At 33.4% G+C, this 15,664-nt stretch overlaps 1 protein-coding gene across 1 annotated transcript in view; it reads left to right on the forward strand.

Moving 5' to 3' along the window:
* STAU2 (staufen double-stranded RNA binding protein 2) overlaps positions 1-15,664 on the forward strand; it is a 317,711-nt gene that overhangs the window by 32,285 nt on the left and 269,762 nt on the right. Inside the window, exons 4-6 of the mRNA XM_054595602.1 lie at positions 83-197; positions 4,580-4,710; positions 14,360-14,519. Coding sequence (XP_054451577.1) covers positions 176-197; positions 4,580-4,710; positions 14,360-14,519 — 313 coding nt within the window. The 5' untranslated portion in view covers positions 83-175. The remainder of the gene's footprint in view (positions 1-82; positions 198-4,579; positions 4,711-14,359; positions 14,520-15,664) is intronic.

The following is a 15,664-nucleotide window of genomic DNA, read 5'->3' on the forward strand; positions in this document are numbered from 1 at the left end:
TAGAAGGCGAGAACCCATGGGAGGTAAATTCCTTTGCTCTCTTGACTCTGTTTTCTTTCTTTTTATTTTACCGGGGAATTAGGATGAGTCCCTTCCAATAGAAGGGAATAGGGAAAGGGAAGCCGGCAAAGAGACATAGAAACTGTGTCCAAGTCGTTTCTGGGACCTGGGATGGATGCAGATTCTTCTCTTGGCAGGTGAGGTAGACGGTGATTTCGCTGGCAACAGCTTTGGCTGCAACTTAACTACTTCAAAAAAAAAAATTGCTACTCTCAATCCTGGCTTAGGAAACTTTTGGTATTCTGATGGATTTTGGTCAAAAATTTTTTTGCTACTTTTTCCTGTGCATTCTGTAGTCTACTAATGACCTCCTTGCATTTGCCAGAATGTGATGTGTTTTATTTGCTTTCTCCTGCTTGTATGCCCTGGACTGTCTCTTTTTTTCTCTCGCTAACTTGGTGAATTCCTTCTTTCCTTAACTATCTAATTATGACCTCTTGAACCTGTTTTTATCCTCCCTTCGCCTACTGCATTCCTGTAACAGCATTCTTATGGCACTTACCATGTTGTAGTTTATGTATTGGTTTATTGTTTGTCTTTTTTATTGTACTAGACTGTGAGCTCCTTTGGAACAGGTTTCTTCTTTATTGAAAACTATGAGCTACATTATTTTGGAGATTCAAGTCCCAGGGAGTACAAGACATTTGATAAAGATATGTGAACAGTCTATCTCAAAAAAATAGAGTAAATCTATACTTTGTTGAGTGTGCAGATATTATTGTTATTTTGAATAGCTATTTTACCAGTGTTACTTATCAAAGTTATGCACAGTTACTTACATGTAAAAAAACTTCATCTCAACAAAGATAAAATATGAGAAATCATAATATAATTTATATCACATTTGGAAATTTTTCAGTGGAAAACCAACTTATGTTATAATAAGTTTAGAAAAGTAATAATACATTTCATACAGAATATGAAATATATTTGTATGAATCAAACCATCTTAACAGAATATTTTAACTCAAAACATTTTAGCTTATAAAGCCATGAAAAAAGTTCATAGAACCATATCACTGTTTTCATATTTGATGATGGTATTTTAACAAATTATTTATAATCAGAGTAATGATACATTTTTATCATTGTTAACAAAGTCTTATGTGATCTCATTTAACCTATACCATCAACAAATAATATAAAAATAACTATTATTTCTATTTTACTGTCCAAGGAAACAATATTTAAGTACTTCTTAAAGATCGCATAGATATCAATAAGTGGCAAAGATATCCAAAACAGGCTGTTGACCATCATGTGGCATTTATTCTCTCAAAAGTAAAATCATACATTGTGAACTCCATTATCATTTATTTACTTTTGAGTAGTCATCTGGTATTCCAGCCACCAAATTGACTTGAAGCCAATTTCAAAAGGGCTCATTGAGGACATTCTTAGCAACTGTATGTATATTTTTCATTTTTCCAACTGGTGAACTTTTCTAGAAAGTGACATATAAATTAAGTTTATAGATCTTAATTTTATTTATTTATTTTTAGAGAGGGGGGAGAAAGGGGAGAGAAACATCAATGCGAGATTGTCTCTTGCATGCCCCCTACTGGGGACCTTGCCCACAACTCAGGCATGTACCCTGCTGGGAATCAAACCGGCAACCCTTTGGTTCTCAGACCAGCACTCAATCCACAGAGCCACACCAGCCAGGGCAAATCTCAATTTTTATAGACAAGTTTGTTACGTAATTTTGTAAATGCTTTATCAAAATTTTGGTTTTATTTTTGAGTTATTGCTCTATCACTGAGTTCGGTCAAGTAATTAATACTAATAAGATTTCTGATTAAATAGAGGAACAGCTATTTAAACTTTTAATCATTTTGTAAGACAAATGATTTTAACTAGGACTAATTACTTTTAAATTTATCAACTTGAAACAATTGTATTTTATCTATAAAGCTTTATTAAAGTGAGATCTTGCATGTGTTTTATATACCTTTCACCCCAAAACTTCAGTCACACATTAAAATGTTTTATTGAATTCATGTTTTTATGAAGCAGAGTCAAAATTAATAGAATATAAGTTTAATACAGTGTTATTAGTTAGCACTTTCCTTTAATATATTTAAACTCTATGCTATTAACATTTTTTGTACTGTACAATTGACACTTTATGTTTTGCTATTATAAGAGATGAATATGCAGCATTGCTGAATTATGAAAATTGTGTAACAACAGTATAAATGCTATTTCATTGTTATGCAAAATTGATTCTTAGTAGACTTTAATATTTTCTCATTTTTAACAAATTGTTCATTTTTTATTTTGCCTTTTTTTTTTTTTGATATTCAGGTAGATGTATTACCTATGATATTCGAGTATTTAATGCCATGCTATGCAAAGACCAAAATTGATTATAGCCCCAGGTCACCTTGTACTTGATATAATGACTTACTCTGGGTACAATTTATAAAATGTTTATTTGAATGATACACAAAAAAATAAGTAAAATGTAGGTTTTCTCAAAATTATCTTGACTTACTCTTTTTTGTCTCATTCCAAACAATAATGATTAGTAGTTTTTTTGGCTTGCAAGCCACTTGGAATGATTTAATTGTAGAATCAGTTATCATCTCTATCGGTCCTGCAATTGGTTGTTTAGATTCTCTTTCCCTTTACCTATGCCTTTTAGGTATTTTTGTAGTTTTCTTATAAAGTAATTTTTTAATCATAATGATGGTGATCAAGTTATTATATGAAATTATTGGTCCTATAAAGAATATTAAAAAGTTAAAAGAATGCTGTTTTCTACATTAAACTTTGCTATAGACTATTTGCAGATGAAGTTCCTAAAACCAGCTATTTCCATTTGTTTACTGTATTCTCCATACAGTGCAACTCAGTTTAACTGAGCAGAAAGTAATCCACTTACATGTTCTCACACTGACTCATGAGAGATGAAAGAAAAACTAAAAAGCAATGAAATGTGTCACTAAATGCGGTGAAGGAAAACATAGCATAAAATAATTTAATATAGTATTAGAAATATTTCTGAAGCTGTAATAATTGTGGTAGAATTTAGAATACCACTCATTTAAAAATCTTGACCTCATTAGAGCCTGTGAGCTAAGTAGGATAGATTTATTACCTTTATTTTATAACTAAAGAATAGAAGGCTTAGTAAATTTAAGTAAAAATCATTAAGACCTTGCAGGTTAGAGAAGGATTTCTTAAGGCATGAAAAACACAGTCCAAAGAAGATTGATAAATATGATCTGTAGAATAATCAATAGAAAGGTAGACAAGCAGTTCCCAGAAGAGGAAACCCAAATGGTCAATAACATGAGAGGATGATTAGTCTCACTTATCAACTGTGGATGCAAATTAAAAGAGCGGGGAAAACAAAAAACAATAGTGGTATGCAATTCGTCAAATATCAGATTATCAAAAATCAAAATATTCGACCATACTACTTGTGTTCAGGGTTGAGGGAGATGGTAATTCTCCTGCTTCTGGGGAAGGTAATTGGCTACAACCACTGTTGTTACCATTTGGTAGTAGTATGCTTTTACCTGTGAAAGTGAAGAATTAATAACAAACTAAATGTCTATCAGTAGGGGAGTGGATTAAGAAATGGATATGATATTGTGATGGAAGTTATATAACAGTTAAAAGTAATGTCCTGAATCTATTTAAGTTACAATCTCAAAAACATTAAGAGTGCAGAAAGTGGTGAAAATGATATATTACTATTTATGTGACTATATAATCACATATATCAAGACCATGTATTTTTTCCATGGATATGCATACCTGCATATAAATGTATTTAAAATATCCTGGGGGATATAGTCTAAATTCATATAATAGTAATTTCTAGAATAGGTAAAGGGAACTTAACCAAAGTTAATACTTTTTTAAAAAAATAAGACTTAAAGGAAGCACGGAAAATGTTAATTTCAGTTCTGGATGCTAAGGACATGAATGTTTGTTAAATTATTCTTTCTACTTGTACTTTAAAAATTTTGTTTAAAAACAGAAAAAGAAGTTATTATAAAATAGTAGTTGAAAGGGCTAGTACTTAAATTTAGGACTTCATTCCCAAGTCTAGAGCTTTTCAATTAATATTCTGCCTCAAAATGAGAATTAAAAAAATAAGATCAAAGGATAGAAGAGGTAGAGAAAATTGAGTTTTATAGTAAGAATCAGGAGAATTATGTGTTTATAGTAAAATTTTTTAAGAGGAAAGGAAAGTTACAGAACAAGTTAGAAATTATTATAATCTTATTTTAAAATCTTTAAGCATGCTGTTGTCATATATGTGTAAAGAGGAACTTAGGTACTTAGGGAAAAGTAACCTTAATTTGTTGTCTAAAATGGGATACATATTTCTTTTGCATGTAATGGAAGACATTATATGGTTTGATTTTTTTAATATAAAATTTATGAAAATAATTTAATCCAAACTTACAATCTGACTTCAAGCTAAGAGAATCAAATTTAGCTTTTCTTCCATTTTGTAAAGTCAAGAATGACAAAAACTTTACAGCCTTTTTATTTACAGCTTCTCTCCAAGATAAAATGGCAAACCTCAAAGAGAAAACTCCAATGTGTCTGGTAAATGAGTTAGCCCGTTTCAATAGAGTCCAACCCCAGTATAAACTTCTGAAAGAAAGAGGGCCTGCTCATTCGAAGGTAAGGTTATGAAGAGAGGTGGTGAGACATGCTTATGAAAGTCTATCAGATTTATCATCTCAGATTTTAATTGTGCTCCATTTTGGGGGAGGGGGCAGCCGATGGCCTGAAGACTCTTAATTCTATATGAAAAATATTTTGAAGTTTGTCTCTAGACAGTTTTGTCATTTATTATGGTTTACAAAACTCAGATAACAGTACGTACCAAAATCACATGAGATATGGATTTTTTTCTTTTTGTAAATTAAGAAACTCAGGCACAGAAAAGTTAAGTAACTTGCTTAATAGTTCATAAATGCCCGTGCCAACATTTGGATTGTTCTTTGGCTCCCAAGTATAATTCTCTTTCCATTAAATTGTAATTGCTATAGTAAAAATGCAAGTATAGCAATGGTTACCTAGTGAGACATCTTTTCCATTAATTCTAAGATTCACTGTTTATTAAAGTTTTATAACCAGTATTGTTATTATCTGTGCATTCACTTGCAGTGTCATTCTTTTAAATGGAAAAGCAGCTTATATTTATATATAGCCTTATACATATTTATTTACATATATACATGTTACAAAGAAATATGTAACTAATGCATTTACGTTTGAGCTCAATTTATCTGCCTAAAAAAAAAAATCTCAGTTGTATATACATTTCTCAAATATTGGCTATTGGAGATTATGATAATGATCAAGTTTTGTATATTACATGGAAGCAATAAGTTCTGTAACAGTTGTAAATCTTTATAAAGTTTAATCTTTGTAAAGCAACTAGCCATTGGGCTATTTAATTGCTTTCTGTCAACTACTGTAAAGAAGGAAAATAAGATGAAATTAAAATCCATCAATTTTGTTTTCTATTAGAGGCTTTTATGAAGGATTTCTGGGCAACAACTTAATTCGTATATATGTCTTTTGTGCAGAGAAAAGGGTTATGGCCTCAGTTTACTTGTGTAGTCATATTTCCTCTTTATTACCCATTAATTCATACCCATTTCATACTCATTCTCTTTCTGTCCTTAATCCTGTTGAACTGTTTGCATTTCTTAGAATGCTTCATGTTTTTTTCACATCTCTTTGACTTTGCTTGTGTAGTAGTGTCTCTGCCAGTAAGGTCCTTTTTGCTCTTACTCATTTTTAAACACCCAGCTTACATATCACATCTTCCAATCCTCTGTGAAACTTCTCTGATCCCTCTGTTGGGCCCCTACAGCTTTCTCAGTTGTGTCATTCCTGTGCAGTGGTATATGTTGGCCATTACTGTTGACCAATGTAGACTGAGCTTTCTTAGAGGTAATGAAAATTTATTTTCTGTATTTTATGGTTACTTTAGTATATGTCCTGTTTGCTCTTCATTGCCAAATCCAGATATTCTTCCTGGAGACCCCTCCCCTCTCCACTTTGAATTTCATAATAGACTGACTCCACCCCTGTTCCCAACCCCCCACTCCCCCATCCTCTCATGGTAGTCATTAACCTCTGGGTGATTCCATCTCATTTCTCCTGGCTCACGTGCACTTTAATAGTCATCCTGTTTTCATTTTTGGTAATTTTACTGTCTATACAGATGATTGTTCCAACATGCTTACCACTGTCTTTGCATGTTTCCAGATATCTTCCACTCATTCTTATGCCACATTCTTGACCTTGTCATTACCAACAACTGCAAGACCTCCATGATTTAAAAAAAAAATCTTACCTGAGGACATTTTTTCATTGCTTTAGAGAAGGAGAGAGAGACATTGATTGGTTGCTTTCTCGTAGGTGCTCCAACCGGGGATCGAACCTGCAACCTGGGTGTGTGCCCTGGCTGGGAATCAAATCCATGACCTTTTAGTCATGGGACAGTGCTCTAACCAACTAAGCCACATGAGCCAGGGCAAGACCTCCATGATTTTTTAATGTCAAGCATTCATTTCTCTCTTGACAGCTCCTAAGTTTCTAGTCATTTGGCTTCTGTAGTCCTATCATACCACACATCCATTGATTCTACCACCTTTTTATCATTCTGACTTCCTTCAGTGCTCACCTTGTTCCTTGTTCAGTTTTAATTCCATGTACCTTGTAAGTGTCTTCAGCCTTCTTGCCTCTCTTGGCAGCATCCCAGCCTAAACCCAAATTTGGCCTTCTCTTCTGAGTTACAATGAACTGCCTGTAGAGTATCCAACCCCATCATTTCTGTACTAGATCCCATCCTCTCTCACCTATTCCAGGCCTTTCCTCCAGCTTGCTTCTCTTCCCCTCCCTTCCCTTTGTTCTATGTTATCAATTTCCCCTTCTGATGGGTTGGGTTCATAGTGTCGTCCAAGTTCTTGTTTGGGAAGTAGTGACCTAGCTTAGCTTATGTGCTTTCCTCTTTCTTCCAATGAGTCCTCCAGAACCTGAATAACTTAACGGCAGCTTTCAATATGTGACTATTAAATAAAAATAATTATTTTAATGCTTGTCTTGTCCTCTTTTGTTTTTCTGTTCATATTCTAATGGAACTCTAAAGTAATTTATTATACCTTATGGTAATGTGAGTTATTGTGACATTGCTGTATCTCCTAGGTACTTCAGCACAGCTCTTTTATTTTTTTTTATGGATTGTTTTGATTTTCTCAAATCTGAAAAGAAAGCTATTATTATATAGGGTATAAGTAAGAGAGGCCACAATAACATAAAATGACATTTTCTTTTTTTTTCTTTGTTTCCCTGTTTTGGTAAGTTGTCAGTGTACATGACTAAGTGTTAAGGATGCTTTGCTATACTGGCACTTTGAGATGGTTTCCTTTGGGACAGATTATCCCTGAGAGAGGCATTATTCCAGGGCCTTGAAGCCAAGCAGTCTTTTTCTTTTTCAAATCCCTGCTGGATTTGCCACGCTTGATCTTTGCCCTACATAATCCAGTTTGTATGGCCTCGAGCAGCTAATTTAGAGTCTCCGTTTTCTCATCTTTAATTTGATAAATACAGTATCTGTTCTTATGTGGTATAATGGTGTGATGATTTGTAAATTCTTAGCAATGTTGATGATGGAGGTACCCAGGTAATTTTATCATTGCTTGTTAGTAGTGTACAGGACAGGCACTGTTCCTGCACTGAAGCTTTCTCCTCCGCCATCTTCCATGACGTCATTCTTTGTATATTCTGGATACAAGGCCTTTATGAGATATGCTTGGCAAATATTTCCTAGTCTGAACCTTATCTTTCTTTTTAAAGACTTTCTTTATTTTTATAGAGTGAGGAAGGGAGGGAGAAAGAAAGGAAGAGAAACATCCATGTGTGAGAGAAATATCCATTGGTTGCCTCTTGCATGCCTCCAACCTGGGACCTGGCTGGCAAGCCAGGCATGTGCCCTGACTGGGAGTCTAACCAGTGTGGGAGTGATGTCCAGCCCATTGAGCTACACCAGTCAGAGCTTATCTTTTTCTTTTTCTAACAGTGCCTTTGAAGAACAGTTGTTAATTTTGATGAGTTTCGACATCCATTTGTTCTCATCTAGATTGTGCTTTTGGTGTCATATCTATGAAATCTTTGTCTTATCAAAGGTTGTAAGATTTTCTTCTATGTTATCTTGTAGATGTTTTATAGTTTTAAGTTTGACATTCAGTCTTTACATTTAGGTCTAATTGCCATTTTGAGTTAATTTTTCTATGTGATGTGAGAGATTAAACAGGTTTATTATTATTATTGTTATTATTATTATTTTTTTTGTATAGCTCCAGTTGTTGAAAACATGATTCATTTTTCACTGCATTGCCTTTGTCCCTTTGTCAAAAATCAGCTGTCTATATATGTGTTTATTTGTGGACTCTGTTCTGTTGATCTATTTCCCTATCTTTATGCAAATTTTATGCTGTTTTAATTATTGTAGCTTTATAATTCTTGAAATTTCATAGTATTAGCTCTTTAATTTTGTCCTTTTTCCGAATTGCTTTGGCTACTTTCCATCCTTTGCATTTTCATACAAATTTTAAAGTGAGCTTTTCCATTCTGTAACACTCATAGAGTGCTTGAATAGAATTGATGTGAATTTATAGCTCAATTTGGTGAAAATTAACATGTTAGAAAAATGGACTCTTCCAACCCACCAACAAAGTATATCTCATTTATTTACTCTTTGTTTTCTATGAACAGTGTTTTATAGTTTTCATTGAATAGGTATTTCACATCTTTTAGGTTTATCGTAAGTATTTCATATTTTTGATGCTGTTGTAAGTGGTATTTTTTTTTTAATATTTTAGTTTCTACTTGTTTCTATTAATCATTGCTGGCCTATAAAAATACACTGATTTTTATATACTGATATAGTATCCTGCAAGCCTGTTAAACTCACATGTCAGTTCTAGTAGCTTTTCTTGAAAAATATTCTGTTGGGTGTTCCACATACCATTTGTGAATAAAGACAATTTTAAATCTTACTTTCCAATCTCAGTGTTCTTTCTTTATTCTTTCCTAATCATATTGTTTAGGATATACACAGTGCAGTGTTGAAAAGAAGTCATGGGAGCTGATACTCTTAACTTGTTCCTTATCTTATGGGCAGTCATTTAAATTTCTCCCCATTAATTGTGATGTTAGATGTAGCTTTTTTTGTAGATGCCTTTTAACAGATTGAGGAAATTCTTTTATATTTATCATTTCCTGAGGGTGTTTAACCTGAATAGATACTGACTTTTGTCACATAGCTCTACATTGATTGAGATGGTTGTATGGTTCTCTGTTTTTAATCTTTTGACATCATAAATTACATTGATCCCCAAATGTAGAAACAACCCTCCTGTTCCTAGTATATAGCACTTAGTTAAAATGTTATCTCATTGCTATACTGAGGGTTTCCATTTGTTAATATTTTGTGAAGGATTTTTATGTTGATCTGCGTAAGAGATACGTTTATTTTGCTTTCTTTAGTAGTTTCATACTCTAGTTTTTTGTATCAAGGTAATGTTGGCTTCATGGAATGAGTTGGGGAGTGTTCCTTCTTCAGCTTTTAGAAGAGTTTGTGTAAATTGATATTATTTCTTCCTTAGATATTTGGTGAAGTTTATCACTTAAACCACCTGGGCCTGGAGTTTTCTTTGTGGAAAGAATTTTAACTATGTTATTTTCTTTCATATATGTAGGGCTATTTGGGTTATCTACAATATTGCTTCTTGACTGACCTTTAGTAATTTGTGTCTTTCAAGGAGTTTAGGTTGTTGAGCTTATCATCATAAAGTTAGGAAATATTCTTTTGTTATCTTTTTAATACTTTAAGAATCTGTAGTGAGGTCACCTCTCTTATTCCTGATATTGGTAATTTGTGTCTTCTCTTTTATTCATGATTATTCTGGCTAGAGGTTTACCAATTTCATTGATCTTTGCAAAAGAAAAAACAGGTTTTGGTTTTATTGATTTTTTCCTCTGTTTTTCTGTTTTTGGTTTTAATCTTTGGTTTTATCTTTATTAATTTATTTCTTTCTGTTTACTTCAGGTTTAATTTGCTCTTTTTTCCCCCAGTTTCTTAAGATGGAAGCTGGAATTAACTAATTTGATATCTTACTTCTTTTCTTGTGTAGACATTTAGTGCTAGAAATTGGTAAATGTTTTATGGGAAACTAAGAACTCAGGTATATTCTGTCCTTTTTGGGTAGAGTGTTGTAAAAATGTCATTCAGGTTATGTTAATTGAGTGATCAAGTCTACTACCTTCTTTGAGATTGTCTGCTGGCAAGTTAGATCAGTTATTGAGAGAAGGCATTGAATCTCTGGCTTAAATTGTGGGTTTCTCTTCACAGTTCCATTAGTTTTTGCTTCATATATTTTTTTTCATTTTACCAGTTTATATTGAAAGCTGTATATAAGATCACTTTATTCCTCCATCTTCTCAATTGTTTCTTCCTTGTATTTGCCCTTTTCACTTTCCACTTGTCAAGAGTTGGCTTTATGTTCAAGGATCTTTTCATGGTTTTTGTCCAGCTTTAGTCTAGTGATAAACACCTTGCTGGGGTGACTGCCCATATGAGCAGTTTTCCCATTAGCTTTCTCCTGCTGCACTCCTTCAAGTGCAGATGACGTGTTTCTTCCTGCTGGCCTGGGCTACTTTGTCAGTTTACTGCCCTTTGTAGTGTGCTTGTATAACCTGAACTTCATCATCCTTTTGGATAGGCCTGGATTGAACATTGTACTTCTGTCTCAGCTCTTTGGAATGTGGGAAGGTACACTGAAAAACCTTTTACAGTTTTTGCTTTGGTCAAAAATCACAAAGGTATTGAATTTCATTTTGGCCCCTTGTGCTTCTGTGGTGGTTGGAAAATGGAAGAGCTTTGCTTCATAGATTTTGAAGCTGTGTTATTAGTTGCCTAAATATTTAATGTTATTATGTCTTGATTAACTGGCCCTTTTATTCTTATGAAATGACCTTTGTTATCACTGATAAGTCTTTGTTCTGAAATCTACTTTGTCTAGTATTAATGTAGCTATTCTGATTTTTCACCAATTTATGTTAGCATATCTTTTTTCTTTTCTTAAAAGATTTTGTTTGTTTATTTTTAGAGAGGGGAAGGGAGGGAGAAAAAGAGGGAGAGAAACACCAATGTGTGGCTGCCTCTCGCACACCCCCTACTGGGGACCTGGTGTGCAACCAGGCCTGTGCCCTGACTGGGAATCAACTGGTGACCCTTTGGTTCACAGGCTGGCACTCAATCCACTGAGCCATACCAGCCAGTGCAGCATATCTTTTTCCAATCCCATTACTTTTAATCTTTATGTGTCTTTATATTTGAAGTCCATTACTTATAGGTAGCAGAGTTGGATTTTGCTTTCTTTAATCCTTGACTATACTTTTTAAATGATGTAATTTACACCATTTTGTTTTAATTTTCACAATCATCCTTTGTGTTTTTATTAGCCCCGTTTCACCAAAGAGGAAAGTAGAGAAAGAGTAAATAACTTCCCTAATGTTGCACATAGTAAATGGTGGAGCTGTGACTTAAATACATAGTGTGTTTCAGGATTCCTACTTGGAATTATTAAATTTTTATTGTAATAGTATTCTTTTTCCCCCTCCAGTTTAATTGAGATGTAATTGATATGTAATATTGTATTAGTTTCAGATATACAGTGCAGTGGGATTCTTAATAGAGGTTTCAGAAAAGCAGAGGATTGACTGGGAAACATGTATTTTATAGAATGTTCATGTTGATGGTGGTAAGAAGGAAAGTTTGAATGGGAAAGTATTATGTTAAAAGTATGATTTTAGGATGGTCTTTCAGTAGTTTAGGGGAAAGATACTGATATTCTTCACTAAGACATTGGTGAGGAGTATAAAGAAAGGAGGCCAGATCTGAAAAACATTTTTGAAGTTGAACCTGTAGTTTGATAACTGTATGCAGGACAGAGTGGAGGGAGAAACGGAGGAGGCAAGGAAGACCACTCAAAGGTGTCGAGCCTGTGACACTTGGAAAATGGTGACATATGGAAGATAGGGGGCAGGAGGTAAATGAAGTATTCTGAGTCTGAGTTTGCAGGGGTCTGAGACTTGGTGCTCACAACAGAGATTGCAAGGAGGTTTTGGGGTGTTGTTAAGTAAGTCTTAGGAAGGCAACAGTAAACAAAGAGATTATTGAGGTTTTGAACCTGAATAATGGAAGAATAATAGATGCAACATTCTGGACTGTGAACTGATTTGGAAATTAGGAGGAAGGTGGAGGAGATGATCATGGTGGCAGAGTTCTTTGTTAAATACTATAATTTGAAAAAAAAGAGCTAGTCATTGATAAAATGTTTTAAAATTAGGTAAATGTACTCAAGATATGTTTTAGGTATATATTTTAAACTGAATCAGAATGAAAGAAAAATTAATCACTGTTAATAGATATGCATGTATTTGGAATTTCAAATGATTGTAAATATTTTCCAACTCTGTATTTTGAAGAACTGAAAACTTACATGAAAAATGGAAAGAGTAGTACAATGGATATTCCTATCTTTCAGATTTACTAATCATTAATCTTTTTAGTACATTTACTTTATTCTTTGCTCCTTGTACATAGACATATACTTTTTCCTTGAACAACTTCAAAATAAATTTTAACTGTCATGACAGTTCACCCTTACATTCTTACTTATCTTGTCAGATCAAAAACATTCTTCTACATAACCACAATACTGTATCATCACTCAAGAAATTTGCCTTTGACTGTATTAATTAATACATGGTGGGGCAGAAGTAGGTTTACAGTTGTTCAGATAGGAAATAATATAATAATTAATAAATAATAATACAGGAATAAACTGTGTTTCATGTACTGAACTGCAAACCTACTTTTGTCATACCCTTTATGTGGTTCACAAATTTACTAAATTGTTCTCTAAATGCCTTTTCTACTGTTTTTTGTCTTCCCAGTACAAATCCAGTTAAGGGTTCATACATTGTACTTTATTTATCATGTGGTTTTATGTTTCTCTAACATCCTTTCATCCATAATAGCTATTATTCTTTTATTTTTTCCTCTCATGACATTGAAGAGTAAGGCCCACTTATCTTATAGAACATACTATCATCTAGCTTTGTCTAATTGTTTCCCTATGATTAAATATAGCTTAAACTTTTTTGGTCATGAATTTTACAACTTCTCACTGGTTCATATCAGGAGGTTCATGATGTCAGTTTGTGTGATTATAGATGACTTAACTTTGATTACTTGGTTAAGGTATTTTTTCCCTGATTTCCTTCCTGCAAAGAACCATTTATTTCTTTATAATTAATAAGTATTTTTGGGTTAATACTTTGTATTCCTAGAGAGTACTAAGCTATCTGTGGAGTAAAATAGTGGATTTGTGTGTATTCTATAACTTGATTCTAAATTTTCAAGATGAACAGTAGGTTTGGGGTTCATATGGAAATATAGTCTGAATGGAAGGTTAGGTTTTGCAAGGGGGAAGTTGGGTGTGAAGTGAAGATGGACAGGTGGAACCTTTGTTCCAAGCTAGACATGAACAATTGAAGGTTTTAAACCTGCTCTTGGTTTGAGTGATGCAACTGAATTTGAGTTTTAGGAAGATAGTTTAGCAGCAGTCAGCTGGGAGATTGTTATGTCTGAGCTAAAGATGGTGAAAGATTGACTCCAATGCAGTGTCACTGGCAGACAGAAGAGAGAGGTTTGAGAAATACTTAAGAGTTTAAAATGGACACATTTTGGTGACTGGTTAAATGTTGATTGTGGAGGATTTAGGGTATCTTAGTGACATAATATTTGATAGGATTGTCTGACTCACTGACTTGATCGTGCTGAGTATGAAGTTTAAGGAATTTGATTTTATAAAGTGTTACAGAGAAAGGGCCTTTTGGATTCTCTTACAGTTTCTCTTAATTCTTTGTACTTACTGTACTTTTTTGAGGGCTATTTAAATGGCATTAACAGTATAAATCTGTTTAGGGAAGAGATTTCTTCTTGACTTATTCTACCCAAAATGTACATATATGCCTTTAAGCATTTGCATAGGAAAGAACAGAATTTGGCATAATCTTTTAAGGTTCTTTCCTGAGGTAGAATAAGATTTTGTTGCAAATGATCTGTAAAGTCACCTCTAGCTGTAAAATGTTGATTCTTTGGTGTATCTATTTGTCTCTCAGGCAGCGCGTTTGATTTTCTGAAAAATTTTAATTATTTTCTTTCTCTTTATGTTTTTCTAAGATGTTCTCAGTGCAACTGAGTCTTGGTGAGCAGACATGGGAATCGGAAGGGAGCAGTATCAAGAAGGCCCAACAAGCTGTTGCTAATAAAGCTTTGGCTGAATCTACGCTTCCCAAACCAGTTCAGAAACCACCCAAAAGTAATGTTAATAATAACCCAGGTATGGCCAAACTCATTTCCCTCTGTCGTGTTTTGTGTTTTGTGTGGGCTGGTCTCTTTATTGTCCATTTTAGTAGGCCAGTTGTGTAGTCAACAGGTGTATTAATAGTACATATGAAAAAGATAGGCAGGTGATAACTGAAGGTAAGAGAATGAAGAAGATAATTATAATTATTTTGAAAATTTGCTTTAGTGTGTACTGTAACGGTGCATTACTAACCTTTTAAATCTTGGTGAAAGGAAATTTGGATACAAAGAACAGAAAGTAAGATTGAGTTTTTTCTAAAGTAAAGATAGAAATGATCAATTTCTCTTTTTAAACATATAATATAAAATTTCATAAAGTACTTATTCTTTCTCTAGTTTAATAAAATTATAAAAGTAGTCTAAGCACCTTCTTATTCTTTTTATTGGTGTGGAAATGACTGATATTCAGTTTAGAACACTTATATGAAATTTAATAAGAAACCTAAAAATAAAAAAGACCCACCTGTGAATAATATAATGCTAAGTAAATAAATGTTCTAATTTTAAGCTCCTAATAATAATTTTGAAAAGTTGTTCTGATTGTTTATAATACCAACAACATTATATGTCCAGTGACCTATTGGGAAGAAGCAAACCTCTGTTGGACATCGTGCATGAATTCACAACATCACATTAATAAAGTTTCATAAGTTTAGTATGAGCCCTACATCTATATACTTATTTGGTAACTTATTAATTCAAGTAATTACCTTCTGACCAATATTGCTTTACATATTTTTGTAATGGAGTACAAAAAAGACATTTGCCTGGTAAGAATGACTCTGTAACCTAATTATAGTTCACATGTTTGTGCTTATAATTAGGTTAGACACTTCTTTCTTGTGAGGCCCCTGCTTGGTGGCACAGTTTCCTCTTGGAAGGACTGCCTTTTCCAGAACTCTACGACTTTCTTATTACTAGTCATTTTGCTTCTGTTCAACTGATTCCAGTATTTTTAAGTAAGCTTAAATAAGCCAAAGTATTATTACCATAAAGGAAAAAAACCCTATTCTATTCAGTTCAAAGTTGGTAAGTGGCTAACTACTTACTTAATTTTCAAAAATCTCTTTAGATTACTGGTTGATCATTAGTACCCCACCACTACCTCTGTTTATTAAG

This window comes from Pteronotus mesoamericanus, unplaced genomic scaffold (assembly GCF_021234165.1).
Source record: "Pteronotus mesoamericanus isolate MK-2021 breed Mesoamerican mustached bat unplaced genomic scaffold, CSHL_Meso_final scaffold_54, whole genome shotgun sequence".
Taxonomy (NCBI): domain Eukaryota; kingdom Metazoa; phylum Chordata; class Mammalia; order Chiroptera; family Mormoopidae; genus Pteronotus; species Pteronotus mesoamericanus.